This window comes from Scomber japonicus, chromosome 11, assembly GCF_027409825.1.
Source record: "Scomber japonicus isolate fScoJap1 chromosome 11, fScoJap1.pri, whole genome shotgun sequence".
In the NCBI taxonomy this organism is placed as follows: Eukaryota; Metazoa; Chordata; class Actinopteri; order Scombriformes; family Scombridae; genus Scomber; species Scomber japonicus.
This window is the reverse complement of record NC_070588.1, coordinates 22,723,998-22,751,189: the sequence shown is the minus strand read 5'-3', so window position 1 is coordinate 22,751,189 and position 27,192 is coordinate 22,723,998. Positions and strand designations below refer to the sequence as shown.

Sequence of the window (27,192 nt, the reverse complement as noted above, 5' to 3'; positions counted from 1 at the left end):
CCTCACCCCACCCTGGATCACCCAGCGCAGCACAGCACAGCACAGCACAGCACAGCCCGCCCCTGCTCCTCTCAAAGCCAATGGAGAATACTCAAATCTATTATTTGCTTCATTTTGTATTTAATTTGCCACCCTTACTACTGTAGATATATCTGTTTCTTTCCAATGTAAAAAATTAATAGAAAAAACATGTAATGAAATAATGCCAGCAATTAATAAAACCTAGTCTGGATAATATGATTGAGGTGTAAGGTTTTTCATATTTTTTCAAGTTTAGAGTTAGTGTGGATCACAGGAAATAGCACCAGTCTACTCCTCTAAACAAAAGGCTCATTATTTCCCACCTTTCTGTAAAAAATGTCAAATCTGATTTCACAAAATCTGTGTAAAAATCAGATTAGCGCTAACATTACTCACTTGCACTGTTTAATATTTGTATAATTACTTAAAGAACTGAGACTGAGCAGGATAATCAGCAGCTCTTTCATATTCCTTGTTTTCCAATTAACAGATTAATGCTCTGAGCTGTTAACTGTAACTGTAAACTGCAGTTAACCGAGTGGAAACATCAAATCTGAGTGAAAATGAGTTAAAAGTGATTTGCACCTTTTAAATATAGGAAGGTTTTATTTTTTCCTGGAATCTGAAAAAAAAAAAAAAAAAAAGTGTGACATCATGATGTAAGTTATATAAAGGCTGGCATATGCTGTAGCTCGGCAGCAGGTTAGCACAGGAAGAAGTTAACTATGTGGAGTTGAAGAATGGAGGGAATTCTACAGGCATGGTGCCCACTTGATTATTTTGATCTGTAAAGAAATAAATATTAAACTGAGAGACTTGATTATTGAGTGTTTTTTTTTATATTTACAACTAAGAAAAATGGGACGAAACAATAAATGATCCTACCAAAACTATGTTATCTTAATGGAATGGCCTTAAATGATCTTTAATGTAATTCTATAGAACTTAAGAAACAAGAAATACACTAGGCAAGCAACTGATGAGTCTACCGCTTGTCTTCTTTCCCATTGCAAATTCTTTCATTCTAATAAATAGAAAAAGTTCAACAAAGTTCTCATATCTAAGTTGATTCATCTTGAAGCCACACTGACTGAAGCTTTGGTGCCACATTCACCAAATAGTGGGCTTTACTGGCTCACTTGGTCCTCCTCTCTCCTCTGATTTCTTGAACTAAGCTCACTTTTTCTTTCAGCACACTCACACTTCTGCTCTGCGCTCCTGAAATTATTGAGACTTCATCTTTGTTGTCAGAATTAATTCCCAGCGCTGAAGAGAGTGTGTTCACTAGAGCACAGCTTTTGGTATAAGAAACCAAAATGAAGGATTCAGTCACTCGCTCTGATGATGATGACGTTTTCAGACATTGTGAAGCAGTGAACAGAAAGAACTAAAAGCTGGATTATAAGTGCCTGACATACAATGAAAGTACCAATAATGGTTCATTTTGTAGCATTCATACTGGAAATCTGTGTGCATATGGTGTATCACCTTTCCATCAAATGTGTTTTAATGACTCACCTTTGTCAGCATGCATCCTTTTTAATTCGTGGCTCATGTCGTGGGCCAGGTCTCCCTCTTTAGGCCCAGGTGGCATGTTGGGGGACAGGCCTAGCAGGGCATGGTTCATGGACAGGCCATTGTGGTGTATCGCTGTAGAGAGAACAAAACACTTGGAACATTACTTAGATTACATATTTCAACTCTGTCCTTGTAAAGTAGACAAAACAACAGTCTGTGCAGCAGTTTAGTCTTTCTTCTTCACCAGTCCTATGTGTGACTAACTGTAAAGTGAGAGTTACTAAGGAGACGTACGTATCCTGTCTGAGGAGCTTTCTGTGTGGGCTGGGGAGCTGGACACACTGCTGCTGCGATGGGACGATGGATGACTGCCTGGCCTCCTGTGGTCCTCTAGGGAGGGGGCCGGGGAGGGACTGTCTGGGACACGTTCCTGGAACCCCAGCAGCAGCAAAAACACAAACACAAAAACCGAAACAAAATAAGTACCCAGTGTAGCCTGAAACAAAGTAGTTAAACAGTTGTTTTACATGTTGTTTCTTTGTGTGTTAAAATTTACCTTTATAACAGAGGTGACCATTCTGGAGGGCAGACTCTGGCCCTGTGCGGCGGCGGCCATGTTTGCAATGGTGCTTAGGTGGTTCATCTGGCTCATCGCCATGGTGACAGAGGCTGGGGGCAGGCTGACAGGGATCAGGGGATGGGGCATCATCATGAAGGGCAGTTCCAGGCCTAAGACACATGAAGGGGTCGTTGGTTACTCAATGATGCATATTATGAGTGAGTCATTCACAGGGGGAAACTTCTGAGGCTCTGGCAGAAAACTCAAAAGCTGCTGCTGTTAATTCAGCAATCAACGATTCCCACCACTGAGATACCCTTTAAAATTGGTGTCCAATAACACTAAAGCTTTACACTGCCATCCATTAGAGAAAAAAAATGGAATAATTCAAATTAATCGCTTCTCGGGTATCTTTCCATGTTAACATAATACACATAAATGTTTTACAACATACATTAATAATAGATACTACTGCAATAATAATAAAGAAAACGGGGATGATAACTAAATACACAGTCATTCAAAGATCCAAAGTTTACACAGCAATAAATATGCATCAATTATTCTATGATGAATAAAAAGGGGACATTATGGAAATTGTCTAAATATTTAAATATAAAAAATCTCTGTAAAAACAAAGGCAATCTTGAAAGCCATTACCCAAATGACTAGTTAAATGTGCTAATGACAAACAAGTACCGTCAGACTACAGTATGGCAATGACTTTAGGCTAATTATAGCAGCTTATATTCCAGACCAGAGAGAGAGAGAGAGCGAGCGAGCGAGCAAGAGAACAAGAAGAAGAAGAAGAAGAAGAGAGCGAGACCAAAAAGTGGCTTTCAGTTCCTACAATAATGGGTTTTTCATTTCTTTCTCGTTTATACCCACACAAATTATTCCATTACAACATCAGAGATATCTAACAAATGTTTTAAATTATTCAATTGCTGTCTGGCAATAGACGCCTAATTGGGAGAATTGAAGGCATTAGTAGTTCAAAAATGTAAAGAATGTCTAATAAAGATACCATAGGGGGTTACTAGTTAGTCAAACTGCGGCCCAGCACTGTGCGACTGAATGGCTTAATGAAAACAAGCCAACTTTCAAAGGACATGAGCGCAGACAGAAGGTCAAAGCTAGGTGTCTGTAAGCTCCACCACCACCACCACTACCCACCATACACGCCACCACCCCTCCCCTCCATCCCTAGATCCCTCTCTCCCTCCCTCCCTCCCGCTCCCCCTTCTGCTCAATGGGGACTTTGAACTGGCAGGATCAAAAGTGACTGGGAACAGTTTGGTCTCATTCCTCCGCCACTCAGATGCTTTTCCTCAAATGCTTTAAAGAAAACCTCATAGACACTATTGGATCTGATTGAGCCTCTGTTGATTTTTCACTCACTTTTTTCCCTCTTCTTTCTTGGCAGCCAAGTTCAAGGTAAAAAAAAACAACAAAAAGCTGCGTGAAAGAAAAGAGGGGGAGAGAAGAAGAAAAAAAAAAGATACTGCACTACAGAAAGCTGATCCACAAAACAACTCCACTCTTCTTTCCTGACAAAACATCAGTAGCCAAAGGGCAAGGAGATCTGCATGGCGAAGCCTCTAAAGAGAAGGACACTGGTTGAAAATGAAAGGACATGAGAAGTACTCCTCTCTATCATTCCCCCTCCTTCCAAAAGAAGCATTGATTTCCATAAGAAAGATGGCATGCAGTTTCTCAGTGGTGAGTATTCCCAAACAATATAAAGCAGGGGAGATTAAAGAAAGACGGAAGCCAAGCAGCACCTTGTATCAGCGCCTCTGCTGTAGCTCAGACTGAATCAATTACCACTCAGCAGGCTAAGCTCAATTAAAAAACACCACAGAGGACCTGATTGCGGGGGTACTTACCGTAGGACAACATGGAGAGGTCTAGGCTACCTATCAGCCTTTCAAGGCGACTCAAGGGCCACAGAGAAGAGACTTATTCTGCCTTTGAGGTGGATACATTACACCCATTCAATCAAACACAGCCACACACATAAAGACACATTTCTTAAGCAGCCAGATATTCACCAAATCAATAAACTATGAAGAAGAGATGGGGAGAATTACTGAAGTCTTCTCTCTGTTAATCACTTTCTTCTACTTGTCTCTTTGTTGGCGTCTCGCACTTGATGGTGTATGAGGCTGGGGTGATGTGTCCCCACCTGACGGACAGCCCGGTGGGAAAACACTGGACCTCTGTTCCCTGTAAGGGGTATTAGTCTCGCTTTCAGTGCCTGTCCAGCCCCTTTCATGTCACCCCATCCTAAAGCGCTGTTTCTCCCATAAAGGCCTATTCAGGACACTGTAGGGGAATGTGCCACAGGCCAACGAGGGTCCACCGAACCCTTTCTTTGTCGCTGAAAGGAGCCAGGTGAGGGGGATATTGGTTTTTATTCAAGGAATCTGGCCTTTTTTGCAAGACAGTTAAGTGTTTTTGTTTCATTCATATGCAATTATTTCCCGTTTGCTAGATTTGTTCTTGTTAAATAAAAAAAAAAAAAGATCAGGAGCAAAGTGCAGTACAAGATCTTGAACAATACGGCGCAATATTCTGCAAACAGATCCAACCCGGCATTAGTCAGGCTCTATAATCACTTAAGCAATGTGTAGATATTCCAGTGAGCAAACTGTTAGAAACATATTTGTCAGTTTCTGTTTATCTGTGATACCCGAAGTTCAGTCCTGATGAGAGGTGAATTCCCACAAGCCCCCTTCTCTTCTGAAGGGCATAAACAATGCATTTGGAGTAATTTACCTGAAGTAAGCCTGAGGGACCTGCAAAAGGTGAACTCCTATTTACCATCATTAAAACTACAAATCACTTAATACCAATATAAACAGCTCAGCTATTATGTTCTGCAGTGCTTGGGAGTTCACGCATGGATAAGCAAAGATCTGAATCATGGAGGATGAATTGAATGAATTAAAACAGCCCTTGGTAACAACATGATTAAAAAGCTGTTACATCAGAACCAAATCGCGCCGCTGACGGTAGGTCTGATACTTAAAAGAATCACGCTGAAAAAAAAAAGATTGAATGTTAAATGTTTTAAAATGATTAAAAAGAGAGCAGTAATTTATTTTGATGACAGAAATGATAACCTGCAGTGATTTGTGCTGCAGTTAATCTTCATCTAAACAGGACTTCAGCCTCTCTGGCCGCCTAACCCTACAGAGGAAAATAAGAAAAAAGGAACTAAGCCATTGTCATTGAAAATGGTAGAGAGGTAGCAGCCAGCCCCTTACCCTTAACTCTGTTGTGGACAGATTTCCCCTGACAAAAATTAAACTAGCTCCTACTTGGCACTTTATTATCTCTTCAACTGAATGATTTATTGTTTGTGGAGCGAAAGAACCAAAGAGAGGGGGAAGATTACATTTCCAGCCAAAGCTCAGGCCTGATCTCGTTTTTTACTCTCTCTGTCCAGGAAAAAAGCTCCCGACAAACAATAATGTCAGCTGTAATTGATCGGAGGTCGCCGGCTGGGCCTGCAGTAAAAGCGCACTATTTAAGCGACAATCGGCCCTGCACTCTTCAGACGCTGGCTAATGAAGCTGTCTGTCTGGGCTATTTACCTTCTCTTAAATGGAAGGGGAGAGATGTACTGTAAGAGACAGGGCTGGAGAGGATCTGTGAAATAGGACCTGCCCATGCCTCAGGAATGTATAATTGGTTGGCGCAGGCAAAGCTGGGGATCCGGTGCTAATTAAATGACTTGTTTAAAGCCTATCTGTCTTTGTTTGGGAGGCTCTGGGCTTCAGAACAATGCATTGTAAATGCTGTTGTCAAACAAACATTCCTGGTTATCCTTTGATTTGAATTGAACAAGACAAAGGGCTGATTTGCTCAGCGCTAAGCCTTTAGTTTTCATGGTGTTGAGATATTTTTTTCCCTCTTCTGATCTGTCAAACTGAACAGGACTATACCAGTCAAGCAGCTAAATGGACTGACTCACTGCACAATGCATATGCAGTCGGCCGCTTGCAAAACAATCTCGGTTTTCCTCCTAATTGCGCTTGTAAAATGCCCCCATGTCGCGTATGTATTTCTCCAACAAAGGTGAGACGGTGGCGCACACGCACGGAGAGTCTTTGTTGTGGTCGTATCAAGGATTTGCACACCGGTCCCAAAAGGAAATGAATGGCTCGTGAAAAAGTGTCTGTCATGCGGCGAGACATTTAGAGGTCTCTCCATAGCACTAATCACCTATTCATCTTTACCATAACTGTTAATCTCCTCTGAAATCAGAAGCCCTGCCATATAGCCTTTAGATCAAACATAAGACGCCGCCTCTATAAATATGTTGTCTGGCATTATTGTGGTGCCACTTTACACAACACAAGCTCACATGCTCACGTATGCACAGATACACAACTGTTCCCACACACACACACACACACACACACGCACACATACGCACAAACAAGAAAAAAACAGACACACACACACACACACACACACACACACACAGATGGCAGGTTCAGTCAAGGCTGGTGAGTCCTGTTTCTCATTAAAATGGGGGGAGAGAGGAAGGTATTGAGCTTTGATGTAGCCACCCACAGCCCCTCAGTGTCATTGAATGAAACTTTGAAGCCTTTTGTGTTTACGCAGTTAATGTAGATAATAAAGCAAACATCCTGCCTCTGTTAAATACCTGCCGTACACGCACAAGCAAACGGGCGCATGTAAAGAATGCAATCCGCGCCGCCAAGTAGGGCTAAAGACGAAAAATATACGGGGGTACGCACCCCAATAGCGACGTATAGATGATTGCCTGTAGGTATATACACACACACACACACACACGCACGCAGAGCCAGCCAGACGTGAAGACACATGCAAACAATATGTTTTACATTCCGGCAGCCATGATGATTGGATACATTGCGAGCTAATTCACATCAACAAACAAAATGTGTTGAGCGTGCCAGGATAAAGAGATACACTACGCAATGATTCAGGTGGGCAAAGATTTCCTGCCAAGATGCCTAATGTAATGTAATGTAAGAGAAACCATGATAAGAAAACATTTCTGGTTTGATGAGGTAACATAATTGCTTTCCTACCCAAACCACTGGAGTGTAACATGTGGTAGAAATTATCATGGAGACAGACAGAGGTGTTTGTCCTTTAAGTGTATAAAATCTAAGGCAGGCAACTTTTATAGGATAATTTAAATCCTGGGCTCTAATGGCACGCATTCCTTATGAAAATTGAAAGATCAATCATCTCGTTGACAGATCTGTTTGCGGAAAAAAGTTCTTCCTATCTTTTGAAGAGAAAATGCTAAACACGTTTTTGTGATCGCCCCGCCCGCTGCCCGCCCGCGCCCCCCCCCTTTCCATCCCCTCCACCCCCACCCCTCCAGCCCCTGTTTTAGCTGTCTATTTGTCTCTTTGCTGAAAATGTTAACGAACAGGGCAATAATCAAGCCATATGCTTGCATGTGGCAAATCTCATTACAGTAAATGACCTTTACCAACCAATGCCAACATCTTTGTGCTTGATAACACAGAGCGTATAGAGCGGGGGAGACAATGGTCGGGGTTTAGTTAACGCAATCATGCGCTTGGCCGGGGGGTGGCCGGGACAGCCAGGGGCTTCAGGACACATTAGCAAACAGCGATGGCTCCTCTAATTTGGGTCGGAACCAGACTCACTTTATATTTGTGACACATCACTCTTGATAAATACGCAACATCGGCGCGAGGGCACACCAACATCCGATCGCTGACAACACACCGTGGCGAGGAGAGTGCTGTGAGCTGAAGAGGAGAGCAGACGGAGAGGAGAGATATTACTAGCAGCTGTTACTACTGCGGGTGCAATATATTCAAGCCCAATCAATAAAGCTCCTACAGACAGTGACACCCAAGCAGACAGAGGAATCATTTTCATCTGATACTTAGCAAAGGCTCCCCTTTTAAAAAGATTGCTTTCAGTCAATGACAACCAGTTGTCATTTGACTAAGGCTCCTGAAATGAAATATATTGACGAGTGTTATCAATCACAGCCCACTCTGCCGTCATATCCCTTTGGTGGAGTAAGGGGGCGGGGGTTGGTAGTGGTGGTGGTGTTGTGGTGTGTGGGGGGGAGGATTAGTTTTCATGTGGTCATCAGATCATCCGTTTTAATTACAAAATTAGCATTACTACCTCCTGCGCTCTCACTTCCTCCATTTCAATCACCTCTTGAGAGAAAATCAGTAATGCAGTGTATGGTTTACAGTTGCAGTGCTAATCATTTCAAGTTGAACTGAGTCTCCCTCACATGCACACTTTATTTCACTGCAGTCCAAAACAGTTAAGTTTGGATTGAGTGACATTTAAGCACACTGATAAAAGAAAAGGAAAAAAACAAACAAACATTACGTTAAGGTTATTTCAATTATTTTGCTGGAATGAGTATTTTGTTGGGGATTCTAAACACAATTTATCAAGAAATACCTTCCTCTATTTGTTCACACTGTGAAGGACATGCTGAGATTGTGAAATTCCTTAACATTGTTTGAACTTGCTCGCTCTCTCCCTCTTTATCTTGGTCCCAGAGGAGAGGCTGTGTGATGGTGAAGATGTCTGGGCTCAGCATGGCTGATAGCTCTATTTGGATGAGGGTTCCCATATCATAATTGAGAAGAAACACCTTTCGGTTCAGGCGGGCCGATAGAGTGCTTTCGTGGAACAGAACCAAGTATTTCTATCACACAAATGCTTTTTGATTCTCCCCCTGATTGCCGCGTACTCGGTCAATGGGACATTTTTACAGCGTGATCACAGTAAAAAAAGAGATTGTCATTTTGTTGTTGTCGTCTCTGTGTTGTCATTACTGTTGTGTACACGGTAATATTATTACTCCACGCTAATGTGTCCTCTAATACGTAATCATACTGAAACGAGAGCACATGTTATCAAGGCTCTAATGCCTCACCGTCTTCACCGTGCATGTGAAAACTGCTCCGCATTCAACGCAATTACATGCCGCGCATATTTCACATTACTCCAACCTGCGAAAGCTCATCATCACTGAAAGTTTGAATGTCATTTATTACACGTATCACATTTACACCAAGTGACATTGTCTTTTCAAATTGTGTTGATCTCTTCACTTTCAAAGGTCAGCCCCTTCCCTGGCTAAATTCAACCTGACAGAGAATAGTGAGGAGGGGACAGCCGAACGCATGCATCACCCCCGCATCAAAGCGCTCCAAATTAATCTATCCAATTAATGAAGAATGAGGCCTAATGTTGATGAGGGATGACAACTCGACTGGTCAGTTGTTTTTTATAGCTCTGCTCCTGCATTTGTGAACTAACCGCAAGAGACAATCAAACAAATATTTCCACCACATGCGGTTTGTCTCTCTTTTGTGTCTCTTCCCCCTTCTAGAAATGCAGCAACTCCGCTGCCACTCAAAGATGATAGAACTTGATATGGATCATTACGGAAATAATGTTTAATCAATTCCCCCTGTTATTGTAATCTATTTCTGCAGTTGTCTGCGTTTGTGTATTTTGTAGCTACATGAGTGTGCCTCACAATTTCCCAATCATGCATATTCAAGTATTACGCTGATGCTTAACAGCCGACGCAACTGGAATTAGAACGAGGACATTAGACTTCATTAAAAAGAGAAATGATTATCAGGTTTATCTTTTGAAATGTCTATTAAAATGTGTGTGTCGTTCCTCACTTATCTGTCACCTGGCTCCCATGAGCCTGGCAGACTAATAGAGAGATGGTGAGGGCCTAAGCCCAAGAGAGAGACACAGACCCATCAAACTCTTCACTCAGGCTGGAAGGCTGTCTGTCTGCTCTGCCACCCTCTGTCTGGCTCAGTGTGTTTGACTCAGTTGCTAACATTACTCCCCTTCGCCCCCCCCCCCCCTCCCCCTACCTACCCATTGCTTGCAGCTTAAATGGACTCTACTTTGTCCAGTGCAGCTATGATATCAGAATAAAGAAAACAAACCACGTCGTAATTGCATAAATTAGACTAGACAATAGTGTGTCGCAGCGAAAGAGGTGTTATGATGTGTTCGTGAAATGAATTCTTTTCAGCCTATGGCTACAATCTAGTCTCTCTCAAGAGCTTCGACTGACAAAGGCTCCCACAAGAGAGCTAGAGAGGAAGATGGATGAAGTTGCCCCTAGACACTCATATCAGGTCAGTATGTGCTTTATCCCCTAATGGTTAAGGTTAGGATTGAGTAGGGGGTGATACTAGATCTGAGCCTGAGGGCCATTGTTCTGTCTAGAGGAGCAGGAAGTAGCCACCATCCTCCATCATGGCCCACATTTAGCTGCGCTGGGCCACCAGCACTAGTGCAGCTAGCAGGTTGGAGCGCGCAGCTAGCTGGTTGGATGTGTCCTTCCACCCAGAGAGCTTTATTATTAGAAAGGACATAAACAGACTAATTAAATCGCAGCAGTGGAGCTGGGCTGACAGCTGGCGCAGAGAGTGTGACCAAACAGATCCCTATCAAAGTGCAGGAGCAGTGCCTCTATATGTGGCCTGCTTTGGTGTGTATGATTGTCTGTGTATGCTTACACGGACGCCTGTATGTGCTGCAGGTATACATACATATGTCATTTTACCCATTTCAGACATTTTGGATCTAAAATGATCATCACAATCATTTTTAGCCCTACTGTCATTTCATTCATACTCACCGTCATCTGAATGTCTTATTTATCAGTCTAGCACAAAGCACATTCACTCACTGATACCATCCAAAATAGTACAAATGCTATCCAGCAGAGCAGTAAACACTCCAGTAATTAGTGCATGGTCTCCAGGCTGACTCCGCTCAGCTCTGCAGCATGGCCAAGCAAGGACCCCATATAGAGAGGAGCCTAGTTATGCATTGATCTCAGAAAATTAAGGCTAACTGCCCCAGATTGTGGAGTCTTGATGTACCTTCTGGATGAGCAATGAACTATACTTTTGTTGTTTGTGGAGTAAACAGAATGATTTGGGCTCAATGTGCTTTAAAATGAATACATCTTGAATAATTAATGACGGCCCTTAAAGCGTTGTTATCTGTGTGACCGCAAACGTAAAACCACTGATGATGAGAAAATATGGTTTTAACAAGTCAATAATGGAGAGTGCAACAAGAACAGCATAATCAATGAGGCTGCAACGTTTGCAAACAAGGACTTGAATTATAACGCCAATAATTGATCTCTTCCATTTTTTCCCTCTCTCCTTCGCGTGATGTCATTGTTTATTGATTGCTTCCCGCCACTGAGGGATGATGGGAAGTTCCCAGAGTTTGTTTTTGCTATGACTTTTGCCCCCCCCCCACCCCTCCCCATCTTCCACCCTCCTCCCCTCCACCTTTCCCTCCTTCTCCTCCTAGACACCCCCCCACCCCCCCCACCGACACACACCCACCCCCCACCCTCCCCTCCATTTGAAATTTGCAAGCTGTAGCACCAGCTTAACCAAAACGGATTAAGTCCCATACCCAACTGAGAACACAGATAATGCTCAGTAATTGGTAAAAAATGAAGATGAATGGGACAGCTAGATAAGGACCAATTAGCTGCTGGGAGTGTACAGCTGTGGTCTCCTCACAGAGCGCTCTCAGGGGCCAAGGCCCCCTATTTCTCTCTGACGCGAACACGCACGCACTCACACACACACACACACACAAATACTCACACTTATACACACACACACACATGCAAACATACAAACGTGAGGGTGGAGCTTGCAGAAATTAGCCTGATGACCCTGGGAAGAGAGAATGATGCTTCCTCATCATCTCAACCCAGAACTCTCTTCTCCCAACTCTCAGTCAGGCAACACTCCAGGTACCTGTCACCACCCGTCCAGCTTCAGCTTCAGCCTACCATGTGCCCCCCCCCCCCCCCCCCCCCAATCCCCCTACTCCCTTTTGGATGCAGGCAGCCTGGACTGAAGCCACAGATGTGAGACAAAAAAAGGGCTTATAGGTTGTGAAACAGTGTTGTACTGTAGAACGCTGCTTAGTCGTGGCGTGGCGGGTTTAGGACATATTTAAAATTGCGTGGTGACGTCTGAAAGTTAGCGACTGTCGTGCCTTTTCTCCTTTCGCGCTGTCTGCCGGGCGAGCCGTTCGGTCGGCGTGTGTCGTGGCATCATCTGGCTGATGACAGTGGAATTCCCATATCTAATTACAAACAGGATTTCAGCTCCATTAGGGTTGTGTGGTGAGGAGTCAGATGAATGGCAGGGCAGCACCCAGTGGCCAAAGAGAGACAGAGGGTGAAAGACAGAAAAGAAAGTAAGTGAGTAAAAAAACAGGGGACGTAGAAAAAATAGAAAAAAAAAACAAGAAGAAAAAAAAAAACCAGAGGACAAGGTTGAACTCCGTCTTATCTTTTCTTCCCACTCCTTTTTCTGAGGATCTGAGAAACACTTTATTTTCCTTCCGCGGCGGAGAAAAAACAATTCCTTCTCTTGAAATTGGCAGGTGTTTGTTAGTGGGCAGCTGACAATATTTTCTCTCCCAGTAATGAAGGTTGTGGCTGGGGTCAATGCACTGGGAGGGAATGGCAGGCTGTTATCCCCCTGAAGGCCCAGCGCCACACGTGTTTTGCTTGGTCTGTGATCTGTAATTGTGGCATTTCCTGCTCAGGAACAATCCACATTGTGCTTTAAGTCTCCCTCTTCCCAACTAAAGAGTGCAGGGGAAAATCAAAGAGAGATACCCCCCCACCCCCCCCCCACACACACACACACACACATACACACACATACACACACATCTCAGTTTGTTTCTCTTTCTCTACATTTTTATGTCTCTCTCTCTCTTTTGTTTTTTCATCTGTCCCCCCCGTCATTTACTCCTACATAAATATCTATTTCCTCTCTTCTCTTTCTCTCTCTTTCTCTCTCTCTCTCTCTCAGGATGTTTGGTTATTTTGGCTGAGAGTTGAACTGGCTGTATTTTCCTTATAATTAATAACATTGATGCAAACAGGAAGGTCTAATTGTGATGAATATTTAATGCGAGGGAGAAACATTAGCCTGTTCAATTTACATCAACACAAAGACAGCGACAGGCAATCCAACTCTACAAACAGAACAGAGTGTCCTTCACTGGCTGGCTCCACTGTGCTTTGCTTTAAGCGCTTCACAATACAAGATTCAGCTTCAGACAAACACTGAGATGAGGCACCTGTATTTTAGCCTGAGGAGGATTTTTTTTTTCAATGGATTCATGTAGTAGCTCTTTCTTGATTAAATGGATCTACGTCCTTAGTGGTATTATCAGAAGCAATGCTCATTATCATATCAATTCCTATCGTGGTTGGTAACATCATTGGTGTAAGTAAACACGTCCGTTTGTGTGTTTTACTTTAAGCTGGGTGATTATAAAACTCTGTTCCATTTCCTCAGAGCAGCTGTGGCCGGAGTCTCTTAAAAAAACAAAACAGCCCTGTGAACAACAGTCAGTCAAGTCCCGACAAAGCTACAGCCAAATACAGTCTCCCCTTTTTCTGTCCACTCTGTGCTATATCAGTCAAGTGATTTATAAGTTTGGATTGCTGTTGGGCTCGAGAGCTGGACATATTAGGCATTCATGCTCTAAAATAGTTAGTGAAAGCGGAGCCAGAGTGAGACACTTTTGGACTGTTGAATAATTCTGAAGTCACACTTTTCTGTTAAGTCAGTTCATATTTTTTTGGTGAAATTACAAAAATGCTTTTATCGGAAAATAAACATGTGAGTGGAAGCCCGGGGCTAGATGAAGAAGACAGCGTGCTGCTAGCTGTGTTTCATGGCCCTGCGGTGCAGAGCGGGCCATATTTCTCCAGCGTATTATCAGGATGACTCCTGCTGGCCACCCTGTCACAGAAGAGTGCTTGATATAAACAAGAGATTGCTGCGACACCCAGTAATCAATATTAGGATGGTTTCAGTACCAAACATCATTTGTCTCCGCAACCATTCCTTTGACCAAACGAAGCATTAATTCAAATCATAAATCTGAGCTGATTTAAATCCGAGGAGAGTGAGGGAGAGAGAGAGAGAGAGAGAGAGAGAGAGAGAAAGAGAGAGAGAGGCCCCTGTCTAGCAGCCTGCCCCTAATGATTTATTTTCTACATTTCTGCGAGCGAGAGATTTGTCCATACTCACTGACAGGTCACCTTCAAACGCCAGTGGCAGACTGTTCATCACCATGCAGACGAGCATCTCATCGCTGCGAGTAAATATTAAAGGAAAAGAATCCAATTGATTGTGGATGGGGCCGAGAGGCGTCGCTGCCATATATTTCACTCAGAGAGCTAATGCTGTGGCCCACGCACCCACACCTAGAGCTGCTCCCCCTTGCCAGAATTATGATTCTAGCGGGAGCCTGTGTGGCTGGCTGTGGGCTCAAGGTTACAATTTAAATTGTAAAAAGATAAAACAGTTTCTTATTAGCTCCATTGCCATAGCCTTGCTGTTGGTACTCACATTTATCTTTATTTCCGTGACCTCGTATGCTCGTATTCTCCTTTTTTTACACACTCCATTCTCTCGGAGTGATGACCTCACACTTTATGCATTTTGCATTGTTAAATCTGCTTAGAAACACATCCTGTTTTTTTCATTGTGCATAACCACAAGCTCCACTAGTGTCAAGTATTGCTGTTGAAATGTGTTCAGGAGTTGAGCCATTTAGTACAGTAAGCAAATCAAAACCTCCATTTAGCATCCAAAGCTACAGGGATTACATGTGGTTTATAATTTGGAATGGGCTCATGAATCTGCGCTCACATACATTATCATTCTCTTTAATACACTAAGTGGTTTCTGTGTGATATTACGAAAATCCTTCTGTGTTTTAGGGCTAATAATGAATTGAAATGGCACACAGTGAAAAACCAAAGCTCTCACAGCAATTCAATTAGACCTTGTTAAAAGCTGATAGCTTTGGGAAATTGTGTTCACAGTTTCACTTAGCTATTAAGAATGTTTTTTTTTTCTTTTTCTTTCAACACATAAATGTAACACTTCAAGAGAAAACAAGACTTCTCTATAACAAGTGAAGACTGTCATTGTATAACATTAGAAAAAGACGCTGTATAGTGGAGATACTAGCTTCATGCTTCTTTAGGACAAGCTGTATGAATAGGATCTCTTCTTACTTCTGGCAGAGTGGATTTGGTTTTGTTTGGTTGTGTGTGTTTGGTTTGAAACAGGATCTCAGAGACTACTTCATAGATTTCATTAAAATATGGTGTGGAAAATTAGAAAATGGGTAAAAAAAAAAACAAGTGAAAAGAGTTTGGTGTGCTTGTGCTCATTTGAAAAGCTGTTGAAAAACCATGAAAAGTTTCTTTTTCATTTCCTTAGTAAATTTGATGGCGCTTTGCCCATAAATTTCCCAAATGAAACTTGGATAATGATCATGAGTCTGACTAACTTGAATATCATTCTTCCCCAAAGCTTATGGAAGCCAGGAGCCAAAGCACATTATTTGGTATGTGTATTTTGTATGTAGATGTAGATTAAGATACAGGTTGAATGTCATATATCATTCAGAAAACACATTCAGATGAGTGTTGAGAAGTGATGGTGATGAGTATTCAAACCTTCATGTGTTTGTATCTTTGTTGGTGGTGATGCATTAAAATAGTTTACATTGTTATATATGTGTGCCAGTGTGTGTGTGTGTGTGTGTGTGTGTGTGTGTGTGTGTGTGTTAAGGGCATCCTCACCGACGCTGGAGCTGAGGTCTCCATTCTCTCCATCGCCATGGTGGTTGGCATTGCTGTGGTAGCCGCTCATCGCCTCCAGCTTGATCTTCTTGACCTTCATGGCCTCTGCGATGGCTGCGTTGGCAGCTGCTGCCGCTGCTGCTGTCAGGCCTGGAAAGAGGAGGCAGAGGAGACAGAGCGCTTACACACCTCTACGTGTCTACTGGGGCTGAGCCACTGCACCTGCAGAACCTTTCAGAAACACACACTGGCAAATTAAAAAAAACAAAACAACAAAAAGAAAAAAAAACAAAGAAAAGGACTTTGGAAATAAAACAATGAATAATTTCATACACTATGGGGAATAAGCGCCTGTGAGATCACAGCTTAGTTTTTCATCTTCTGACAGGGGATATCTTCACAGCAGGTTATCATGCTGATGGGATAGATCCCTGTGTGTGTGGCAGCATATGATTTTTATGAATGTTTCACTCAGTCCGGCACTCCTTGCCTCATATATTGATGTATTTATACCTTGATGGAAAGAGATGCAGTCAAGATAATAGTACATGATGCAAGCATTTTGTGTGTACAACTTACAATGTACACTGTACGTGTGTATAATAGTGGCCTCGATATATAGTGTGACACAGGAGTGAAAAAATGAAAGAAAGAGTGAGGGAGGTTCAACATGTGAACAAATACAGGGGAGAGAATTATGTATTAAAAGTGTATCTCAATGATACTTAGTAATGTATTCACTAGATATAATTGCTCCCGAATAATGTATAACATTTGTATTCACATTCTCTACTACAGCTTTATACTGTAGTGCTCTTTATGAAAGTGCTTTCTGAAAGTCAAGGCCAGTCATCAAGCAAAATGCAAAACTATATGTTCAATAAAACATAAGAGAGAAGCAATGTATGCAATATCCCATACATTCTCATAAAGAAGAAAACAACATAGGTACTGAGGAGCTCCCATGTAGGAAATGAATGAGGCAAAAGGCCAAGATGTCACTCCAGTGTTCATAAAGTAGTAGTAAGATGGAAAAGATGTGTTTGTTTTGTTTTTAAGATATTTTTTAAGATAAGTGTTTTTTACCTGCGCATAAAAAAACAGATAAACGTAAAAATCAATTCAAATTAATAACTGTAGAAATATTTAAAAAAGCTAGTTTTCTAGTCCCCTGTACTCTAAAAACATGTTATTTTATAGTAGTTCCAATCTCACATATCGTTCTTTAGTATGCATATCACTCTGAACATTTCTGACAACAGGCCAAATATCTGGGAATTTTACATGGATTCTCCTCAGGCTAAAGGCTGCAGTTTTTTTTTTTTTTGGAGCAGACTAAATGACTATTGACACCACATTTTAAATAATCATTCACACTCCCACTGCCAGCTCTGATTATATACTGGAACAGCAATATCTGACGCGTTCGTCCACCTCGATCAAAATGGACTTGATATGATTGATACACTGGGTCTTAGATTATAGACATACATATGCTGGGCACACTGCAGAGATCATAAAGCATTGGTTTGTCATTGTGGTAGTTCCAGGGTTCTGGTGTATTGAACGTGACTGAAATCTTTATTCATGAGGCTGGTCTCAAACAGCAGGGACAGATAGTGCTAAAGCTCCTCTAGGCCTGTGTGTCTCTGGAGAGTCCCGCCACTCTCCTCGCCAACCCCAGCAACAAAAATCAAAGATGCACGGTGAGAAAAAGATATGTACCTATTAGTGGAATCACTCATATCCACAATACGGTATATCACCTGCCCTCTTATAGACGCTGCTTACACTTGATATGCAGGTTTGCCTTATGTTTGACGCAGAACAAGGTAACGTCTGCGTTTATCATCACTAAGCTGTCACGTCTCCGTGATGGGACTCAGGAGCAGCTATTAGCCATGCATTTGAGGGGAGACACACAAGTACAAGGAGAGGTAGAAATCGAACATGTGGCTCTAATAGATACGTGCGAGTGAGTGCGTGCACGTAGACACAAACGCATGCTGACAAAACACGTGCACAAGAACATACTGGCCTGGACACCCTCTCCTCTCATCCCCAGCTGATAGGCAGATGGCGAGAGTCACTCTGAGCCACTGACATGGAGGTGCATATAATTTAAAGCCTTGTTTGCATCTTAAAATACAACAGGACCATATTGACGTACAGTATACATCATGTCAGAGAGGGCCCTCTCGTTTGCAATGGGCCCTGGCTGCTGTTCCATATGCATAGGCGGCGGCGGAGAAAAAAAGGCTGTTGCCTCATAAGAAGGTGATACTTCTCCACATAATGAATGTGGCCTCTGCCCAGTCTGAAGGTCAGCCTTCATTTGTGTATAATGGGCAAGAGTCAACTGTTTTCCAAATGAGACGTATGCAGAACAGACTGCCGAGTAAATATTGAAATCACCTCTGGGCTGTTTGTGTGATAAATTCCCCCCACAAATCAGGTGCCCTCAAAGGAGTGCCGCAGCGGTGCTTTCTGATGCTCTCTAACTTTGGCTGCCTGCGTGTCCTCGCTATTTCTTCTACTTTACTTTGGCAAACTGGACTAAACTGTATAAATATGATAAAACAAAAGGAGAGGAAGAAAAAAAAGGAGGGAGGAGGGGGGGGTTAATCCATGTAGTAGCAGGTGACAGGTTTTGATCAGATGCGCATTGAGTAAATAAAGGTTCAGGAATCGATCAGGACTCTTGTGAAACAGATGGAATGATCACTTTTCCATTTTTCATTCATCATTGGGGCTCCAACCTCCACCCTGTCTCCGACTAAGTGACACACTCTCCATAAATCGAAATCTTTGTTCTGATAATTGTTTCATTTCGGCGGATCAATTGTCATATCCGCACATAACACACACACCTCGATACAGTGGGTGTAATAAGGAAGCTAGGGAGATGTTGGCGCCCAGCAACAAGTCTATTAAGCCACTAGAAGTCTAAACGTCAACAAGACCAATCCCACTCAATGCTAATCTGCATTCATTACTATGCAAACAAAACAATCCTGCCTCATATATTCTTTCAAAGTCACCTTTCGATTCAGACACTCGCATATAGACACGCGGGCCAGTCAGAATCCTCCTGAGCAAAAAACAAACAGCGCAGCTCTGCCGCATGGAGAGAGCCACACCAGTCAAAGAACAGAAAAGGGAACATTTCAACAAACAGAGAATAGCATGGCACTGTCACATGGGGAGCACAAAACAGCAAATAACAGAGACAAGGTCTGATGGTAGCCCTTGGAGCAGCTGTCATATTAAATAATAATGAAGGATCTATTAATATGCAAAGGAAGCAGCAGCCGACTGGCTTAACGCTGTCATGCCTCTGCATATTGTCAGGATCTTCATCATTAATTAACATGCTAGCTGCCCCATACCTGCGCCAATGTCAGAACATTCTTACAACAAACACCCCAATGCCTGTGCCCTCCGCAACTAACTCGTATAATTAAATTAAAATCAGATTAACTCCACATCAGTACACAAAAGACTGACTTTTACGACTTTCTCTAGCAGCGATTTAAAAAAAAAAAAAAAAAAAAAAAAAAAAAGAAGACGAAGAAGAAAAATAGCCAGGGCTTATCTGTTGTGTTTCTGTTCTGTCTCTGTTAGGGACTGCACCACGGGCAACAATGAAAACACACTTTATTTATCAGGCAAGGAGGATAAGTAGAGAAGAGACACTCCATGTCAATGAGCATGGCCGCCTAATTTTATGCATGGACTGGTGGCAGCACAGCAATGACAAACTGGGGTTGGGAGCAACGCGACTCTTAGGTACACTGCGCCACTTGAACTGTGCTATCCACATCATGACAAATTTAGTATCAATTACAGAGCGTGCTAACCTTATGACAAGCAGCGGACTGAAAGAGGAGGGGGTAGAGGCACAAAGAAATGACACTACCTGGTGCATACTGGATCTATTTTAAAGCAGCTTCAAGTGGCACCGGATTATATGATCCACTCCAGACGCTGACGTGCTAATTATACATCAAAAGAACGTAAATTTTACAATGAGTCTCCACCTACTGTACTTGTAGCAGCAGGAACCGGCTCTCCACACACACACACACACACACACACACACACACACACACACACACTTGTACAGTTCAACAGAGCCTCACAGGCAGCATTAGGAAATATTGTTTTTATCAGTAAAGTACAGGATGCACCTTGCTAAGATGTAGGTGACATTCATTTCTCTAATGGTAAATGCAGTACTCTTGCGTTATTCAAAAGGTTGAAGCCATATCCAGGACATAAATGAATTATATTGAAGCTGCTGCTTAAGTAGTGGCCAGAGTGTGAGTGGAGGCCCTCTCCACTTTAAAGGAGATGTCATCTCAGTGTGGTGTCAGTCCACAGCAAATAATCCGATTTGGGGGCCAATCTGCCTGTAATGCATCAGCAACTGGAAAGGCTCCAGCACAACACCCTCACCCCCACCATCATTCACCAACCCCACCCCCCCCCCACCCAACCTGGGGGCATGAACGCGAGCACATACGCATTCACATACTCTTACATGCACACGTGTGCTTTCACACACATATGAGGGTTAAATGGAATTCCTTTAAATGGAAAGCTAAGCATATTAAGATGTCCTTTTCTAAATGGATGTGGTGTCAAGGGCCAAGATACATATGTTAACAATGTGTTTCACATAGGCCTCTCTGGTCTTGTTACAGTGTGAAGAAGATATCTTTCCACTATGTTGAATATGCCCATTGTATTGAATCTATTATGATTTGAGTCTAATTTGATCTGAAAATAACAAATCTTTTTCTGCTCGTGGTTTGCAAGAGAAAACCACAGTAAACAAATGTTTAGCCTGCTCTGAGTGGGACCGTTGCAGTGCATTTGCAACCGTAACACCGTGAGAGAAATGACATGCTACTGTGAACAAAACATTTCATGGAGTGCTTTGCTTTTTCTCTTCAGCCCAAATTAAACAGTGCTGTGGCTTTCTGGAGGAGTCATGGAGTATTGGTGAAGCCTCGGGAAAAGCTGTGGGCCTACATTCTGCCTGTGTGTGCGGGCGTTAACTCATCTGAAAAATGAACTAATATGACATGACATGATAGTCTAACTATTTAAGACAGTTTCTCAGTGTCAGTTTTTTATCATCAATCAGTAGATTTGGACATGACAGGGAGATCAATTAGCCGCCTACTTAGATGCTAACTTATGTGTGGTCAATTATGTCTGATTATTAATCTGTCAAAATCTGTCAATTCTTTGACGTTGGCGAACGTCAGGCTTAACACTATCATCAAAAAAAAACAAAAAAACAATTATAACAGAAAAACTGATGGAAAAGTTCTGTTGCACCACAGTTAAGAAGCTTAAAGGTGCAGTGTGTAGAATTTTGTGGCATCTACTGGAATGGAATTTTAAAAATGGTGTTTTTGCAAGTTTTGTGGCCATCATAGATTGTCCTTGGAAAGGGAGGGGTATACAGTTGATCGGAACCTCACCGCTAGATGCCACTAAATCCTACACACTGGACCTTTAAGACAGTTATAAGAAGACCGAAAACCTCAATTACTTTATCTCTGCCCCCTGAATACCCTGACTAAATGTCAAGATCATAGAGTCCCTCTGGGCTTAAAGGGGATGTTATCAAAAGGCTTTTCTGTTGCTTTATGTTCCACTAAATAACACGGGTCTTTCTCATCATTGTCCTTCTCTATGTTCACTTCGGCCTTTAAGTTCGCCTTCTACACTATGGCGCAGATAGCCAGTGACCTCACCCTATTCCCACAGTTCAAAGCACTAGGCTGTGAGCCTCTATTGTACTGAATCACAAGGATGGCCCAATCTCTAATATTGAATTTCAAACACCTCACAGACACTGCTTTGCTGCCTCTTGGAGGAAGAGAGAGAGAGAGAGAGAGAAGGAAGGGAAAAAAAACACTTCCAGACTGTTTTTACAGAGGTTGAAAAAATGTGTGAGGTAGGATAATAACAAGTCTGTTAAAATTGTTACACAACGAGGATCTGCAGGAAAAAGCAGCATTTTTTTTTTTTATCTGTTTGTGAAGTACTACAGTTAATAGCTGGTTAAATACAATGTGTACTGTACTCAGAGCGAGCATTCAAAGAGCCCTGTTCGACAGTACAATATCATTAAAGACATATCAAGAAGGAGAGCAAAATATGCAAATCAGAGCACTTACAGCCACCAACATCAAAGCAGTCACAATGAAGCCAGCCACAAATAGAACAAAAGCATTAGTTGCAATAAGACTTGGCCCAGGGGTAAGTTAGGGCACAAATGGTTGTTGTTGATTCTTGTGGCGATAAGCTTGCTTTAGCATCACCACTGCCTATGTACATATACCAGTGAAGTGGATTTAATCGCACTAATTAGAATGATCTCAAGGCAAAATGCAACATCTACTGGAATAATCTGAGAGAAAAGATCTCCACTCCAATTTATTCTCCCCCTCTTCTTTTCCGGGGGTTGAGCAGAGGATCTGTTTTTGGTAAACGAGTGAGCGGCTGGTGTCTGGTGGTTGGGTGCATGTGTCACTTTGGACTGGTTGCCATTTCGAGGACAAGCTGCAGGGAGTCCACTGGCAGGGAGGGTGTGTGTGCGTGTGTGTGTGTTCAGGGGTGGGGGGTGGGGTGGGGGGAAATATACATGAGTGTGTGTGACAGAAAGAAAGAAAAAGAGAGAAAAAGAGTGAATCAGAGCCTTAGCAACAGCGACAGAGTGCTACAGACTAAGACCAAACCATACCTGTGGGTGGCATCATGCCAGGGGACATGAGACCAGGGACTGAGTGGGGCATGATGTGGGGGTTCTCCGGTGATGTCACACTCTGGGTCCTCTTCGGGGGCCGCCCGGGTCTGGAGCTAAAACGCCGGGTAGAGAAGGAGGAGAACGCAGGTGAGAGACGTGGAGGAGACTGGTGGGAGGGAGGAGGAGAGGTTGTGTGGGTGGTGGTGGTGGTGTTGATGGTGGTGGGGCGGTGTTAACATTTAGAGCACTCCAGAATGCAATTCCATTCCAAAGAGCTAACACGTACTGTAAATAAATTTCTTTTCAAGGACAGTTGCTTTCTGCAGCTCAACATAATAGACTTCCATAACTAATTAGATTACACGGTGAATTCATTTCCTTTATTGAAGATCAACCACTTTTTGATGCATAATTCATAACCCGTACCTCGTTACCTGTTCCTCCGTATTAATATCCCCACACTATTTGAATTGCCTCGTTTGCATATGCTAAAATCCAGTGCGCGGCCCTCGGCCTGGAAATTACATGTTAACTTGTTATAATTATTGCAGTCAGGCCACTATTGATTTATGAGACTTTTAAAAACCAAATATGTGTAGTTCTGGTAATGAATGATATTTTAAGGTTCTTCAGGAAATTAAAAGGCAATGGCTGCCTTAGGAAATGTTCTGCTTGCTTGATTTAATGCGCGCCTTAGCTGGAAGGTGGTGTGACAGAGTGATTCAGACCTGTTGGACGATTCTGATGGGGGAGTTTTATTACACCAAACGAGGGGCACAGATCCAGCCTTGATAAATGACTGTGCCACCTTACTGTGGAGGAGAAAAGGCCTTCATCGCAGATACACCCCTAACTTTCCACACATCTTACTCATTCACTTATTAATACAGCTGCAAGTTGCAATCAATACCTACTTTGCTGGCTTATAGTAACAAAGAAAAGCCTACAGGGTAAAAAAAAATGCAATGAGAATATAATAAGGGCGTCAAGATTGTATGGAGGTATATTCTTTATGAACAAGGAGCTGGGTGTCTCAGCTGAAGATGAATTATGGTGACTTGACACAGGTGACATATTGGCTTCATACATTATTTCACATACAATAGTCCATTTCAAGCTTTACCAGGATACTAAGTTCTCTCTAATATGAACTGAGTTTAATCCATCTTTAAAACACCAAAGGGTTTCCGTGCCGTCGTAAGTATGGGATGAAAATTGTGCAAATTTGTCTACCTTTCCACAAGAAAGGACATGGCCGGAAATAAAAGGTGGGACATTTTCGAAGAGCTGCTTTCCTTAACCTCAAAATTCAAATGAATTATTTTTTATGTTAATGGAGCTTGGAGGGTATACCAACATGCTTATACATCAATATCAATGTTCAATTTGATGTGAGATCAAGTGGGTAGTTCCAGGTCTGAAAAGTGAAGCCAATGATGAAATGGCTTAAACCTGCTTTCTCTCGTATGGCCAGCAGGGGGCGACTCCACTGACTACAAAAAAGGTCAGAATTTCAGTGTGTATTCAGCATTTTGTCGTACTAAAAGCACATTGTACATCGAAAGATTTTTCCAGTATTACGCTAATTAAAATTAGTATTAGCATTTGCATTATCACAGTTAACCATACCGCTAGCAGCTAGTGTTACACTCTTGTCCAAATATGGTTACTTTTCATCACGTCTGGCTACAAAAATCCAAGATGGCGATGGTCAAAATGCCAACTCGAGGGTTCAGAACAGGAGTCAACAAATCAATGAGTGACATCGGGATGGCTATGTCCATTTTTCTTTTTTCAAACCTTGGACAAAATCTCTAAATGGGTACTAAATATGTTTGTAGTCTGTAGATAAGGGAAGCAATTATTCATTACTGATTCATCTGTCAATTATTTGATTAATTGATTATTTGTTTGATCTTTAAAATGTCAGAAAAAAGTGAAACATGTCACTCATTGTTTCCCAAAACCTAAACTGATCCTTAAATGTTTTGTCCCGACCAACGATCCACAACCCAAAGATGCTCAATTTACTTTTATTGAGGGCTAAAGAAACCACAAAATATCCACGTTTGAGGAGCTGGAATCAAAAAAATTACTGCTAATGAGTAGATTATCATAATTCATCAGCTAATCAATACAGCTCCACTGTAGATAAAGTTGCTTATTACTTTGTCATTTGAATCTTTGTCAGTGATTTTTAACTTGATCACTTCAGGATTAACAAACTGTTTAAAACCAACAAAGTGTTAAAATGCAATCAACTGATGTAACCAATGATGAGCTATTTGAAATTCTTTACAATTAATGTCTCAGTCTGGACCTCATCAACCGGTACAGTATATGAGGCTGTTTGTGTTACAGTACATTTCACTACATGTCCCACAGGCAGTATCCACAGAGTGATGCAGTGTTTAAGTTCAGATACCACACAGCCTTAGTCGTTGAATTTATTCAGCCGTGTCTTGTGAGGTTTATTTACCTCAGTCCTGCTAATAGAGTGCACTCGCTCTATCTGTCTGAATGTGCTGACTCTCTCATATACCAGCTCTAGAGGTTTTAAGGACTAAAAGCAGACCATCACCAAACAGTGTCCCTTTAGAAGGAAAATACAGAAGTGATAGAGAAAAGTGGCAAGGGGGGATGACAGAAATGTGAGAAGAAGGCAGTGAGAAAGAGAGAGAGAGAGAGAAAGAGAGAGGGGCAGAAAGAGAAATGAGTGCCCGTTCAACCTAGGAACGTCTGGAAATGTAATTCCTATTTCTATAGAAGCACCTCTTTGATCTTATGAGAGGGAGAGATCGCAGACAGTTTTGCTGTCATCACTTTCACTTGTACTCTGGCTGAATTATTTATGAAAGACCTCAATAGAGGGTATGTGATGGGTAAAAGGCTTTTTACCAACAATACTAAAAGCAAAAAGACCCTCAAATGGACAAAAAAATGTCACATCAACCTTAGATCATGTCAAAAGGATGTGAACCCCGGTACAAAGACCCAGTTAAGTAAAGGTAATATTTAGATAGGCTGCAAGAGAATCTGTCCGTGTGTTTAAGGGATAGCATTTCAGCTGCTCTCTGCACACAAACACTAGCTGGTCCTGAAAGCAATACACCAAGTGAAAAGGAGCTTTGAACTGAGGAACCTCCAAGCAACAGGAAAGCCTCTCAGAAATGAATAGTTAGTTAGTGTCTGATTTCCTTCTGACTAAGTGTCTAAATTTACAGAAACAGCTTTCAGTTCATTGTAGAGGGTGTGCCGAGACTCATTTTCCTGTTTTATTCTGTTATTTTCAAAGCCCTGTGATTCATGTTGTTTGGTGTAATGTGCCTTAACAATATGTAATTTCGTCCCTTGAAATGCGACAGCTGAGGCATCCGCGCTAACATCAATGCAGATATGCCATGTCCAGAGCTTTACAGGCTAATAAGCTGGGTCCAGATAGGAACTCAACCTGGCCTCAAACAAAAGAGCCAGGCTATTTATCAAGCAGCAGATGCTGAATCCCTAAATAGCCTGGCACAGAAACTGCTCCAAACTAGGGCATTATTGCAGAAAAAGAAAGCACAACTGGATGTATCATTGGAATTCTGGTACTTCTCATTGTTTTCCACTGTTGTCTTTTCTAAACTTCTTTTCCTGTTCTCTTCTCGGCTTTAAAATGCCTCCCAAAATACGTACTTGTGGGCTTAAATTGGACTTATTTGGACAATATTATTCCTATGTTAGAGGTTAATCATGAAAGAATTTTATTCCCTGCTTTATTTATACTTAAACTAAAGATATTCAAAGGCCTCATATCTCTGGCTTCAATTAAGGAAACAAAATAGGCCCCACCAGCTTTGGGTTGGGGCCACAAATATGTTACACATCTATTCTCTCTTTCTTGTTTTGCTGCCATGGTGAAAAGAAAATAGTGGTGAACTTTCCCTGAACCAGACTTCCTTTAATGGGCCGGCCGCGTGTTGACCCAGCAGAGTCGGCTGGAACCTGATACTATCCAACACACTACGCTGCGCAGGCAATCAGATTACACGGGGCCCAACAATACACTCCACACGAGTCCAATTTCAGCACTACAATGCAATAAACGCACAATAATTAAATTCACGTTCTCACCCCCGTTTACAGGAAGCCAACACTAGGTGATCGGTATAATAAGAGGTATTATATCACATGAGATATCGGGGACGGTTTTTGATCTCATGGTAAAATTCTGACATCTCACTATCAGACGCTTTTCTGTCGACGGAAGCAGTGACTGAGATCTTATTACCCAGAACGCTGTTAATGCAGTGATTATGATCTGTTATAAATCAATTGAAACCACAAATGTAATGTTTAGCCCAAGTGAGCACACTCCCTTAGTGGATTTAGTTACACACGAAAATCATCTGCTCCTCCCATCTTCGGATATCTTTAGGAATTCAACCTGATTATGTCAATAGTGACTCGAGTTTGCAGAAAAGAACATAATATTATTTCCTGGTGGTTATGATTGAGCCATTAACCTTTTATCTCAGTCTTTTGTTTGACGTTTCTAAAAGGTAAGGATGAAGATATTTATTCCATTTCCGCCCAGTCGGCCAAAACAAGCGAATGAAT

General features: G+C 42.2%; 1 protein-coding gene across 2 annotated transcripts in view; it reads right to left on the bottom strand.

The window, feature by feature from the left end:
• dachd (dachshund d) overlaps nt 1-27,192 on the bottom strand; it is a 94,400-nt gene that overhangs the window by 21,634 nt on the left and 45,574 nt on the right. The window contains exons 2-6 of one of the 2 annotated variants that reach the window (XM_053328907.1): nt 22,588-22,703; nt 15,825-15,974; nt 2,097-2,268; nt 1,834-1,982; nt 1,540-1,671 (exon numbers count right to left, since the gene is read on the bottom strand). In XM_053328907.1, coding sequence (XP_053184882.1) covers nt 1,540-1,671; nt 1,834-1,982; nt 2,097-2,268; nt 15,825-15,974; nt 22,588-22,703 — 719 coding nt within the window. The remainder of the gene's footprint in view (nt 1-1,539; nt 1,672-1,833; nt 1,983-2,096; nt 2,269-15,824; nt 15,975-22,587; nt 22,704-27,192) is intronic. The other variant, XM_053328908.1, reaches the window with a different exon arrangement.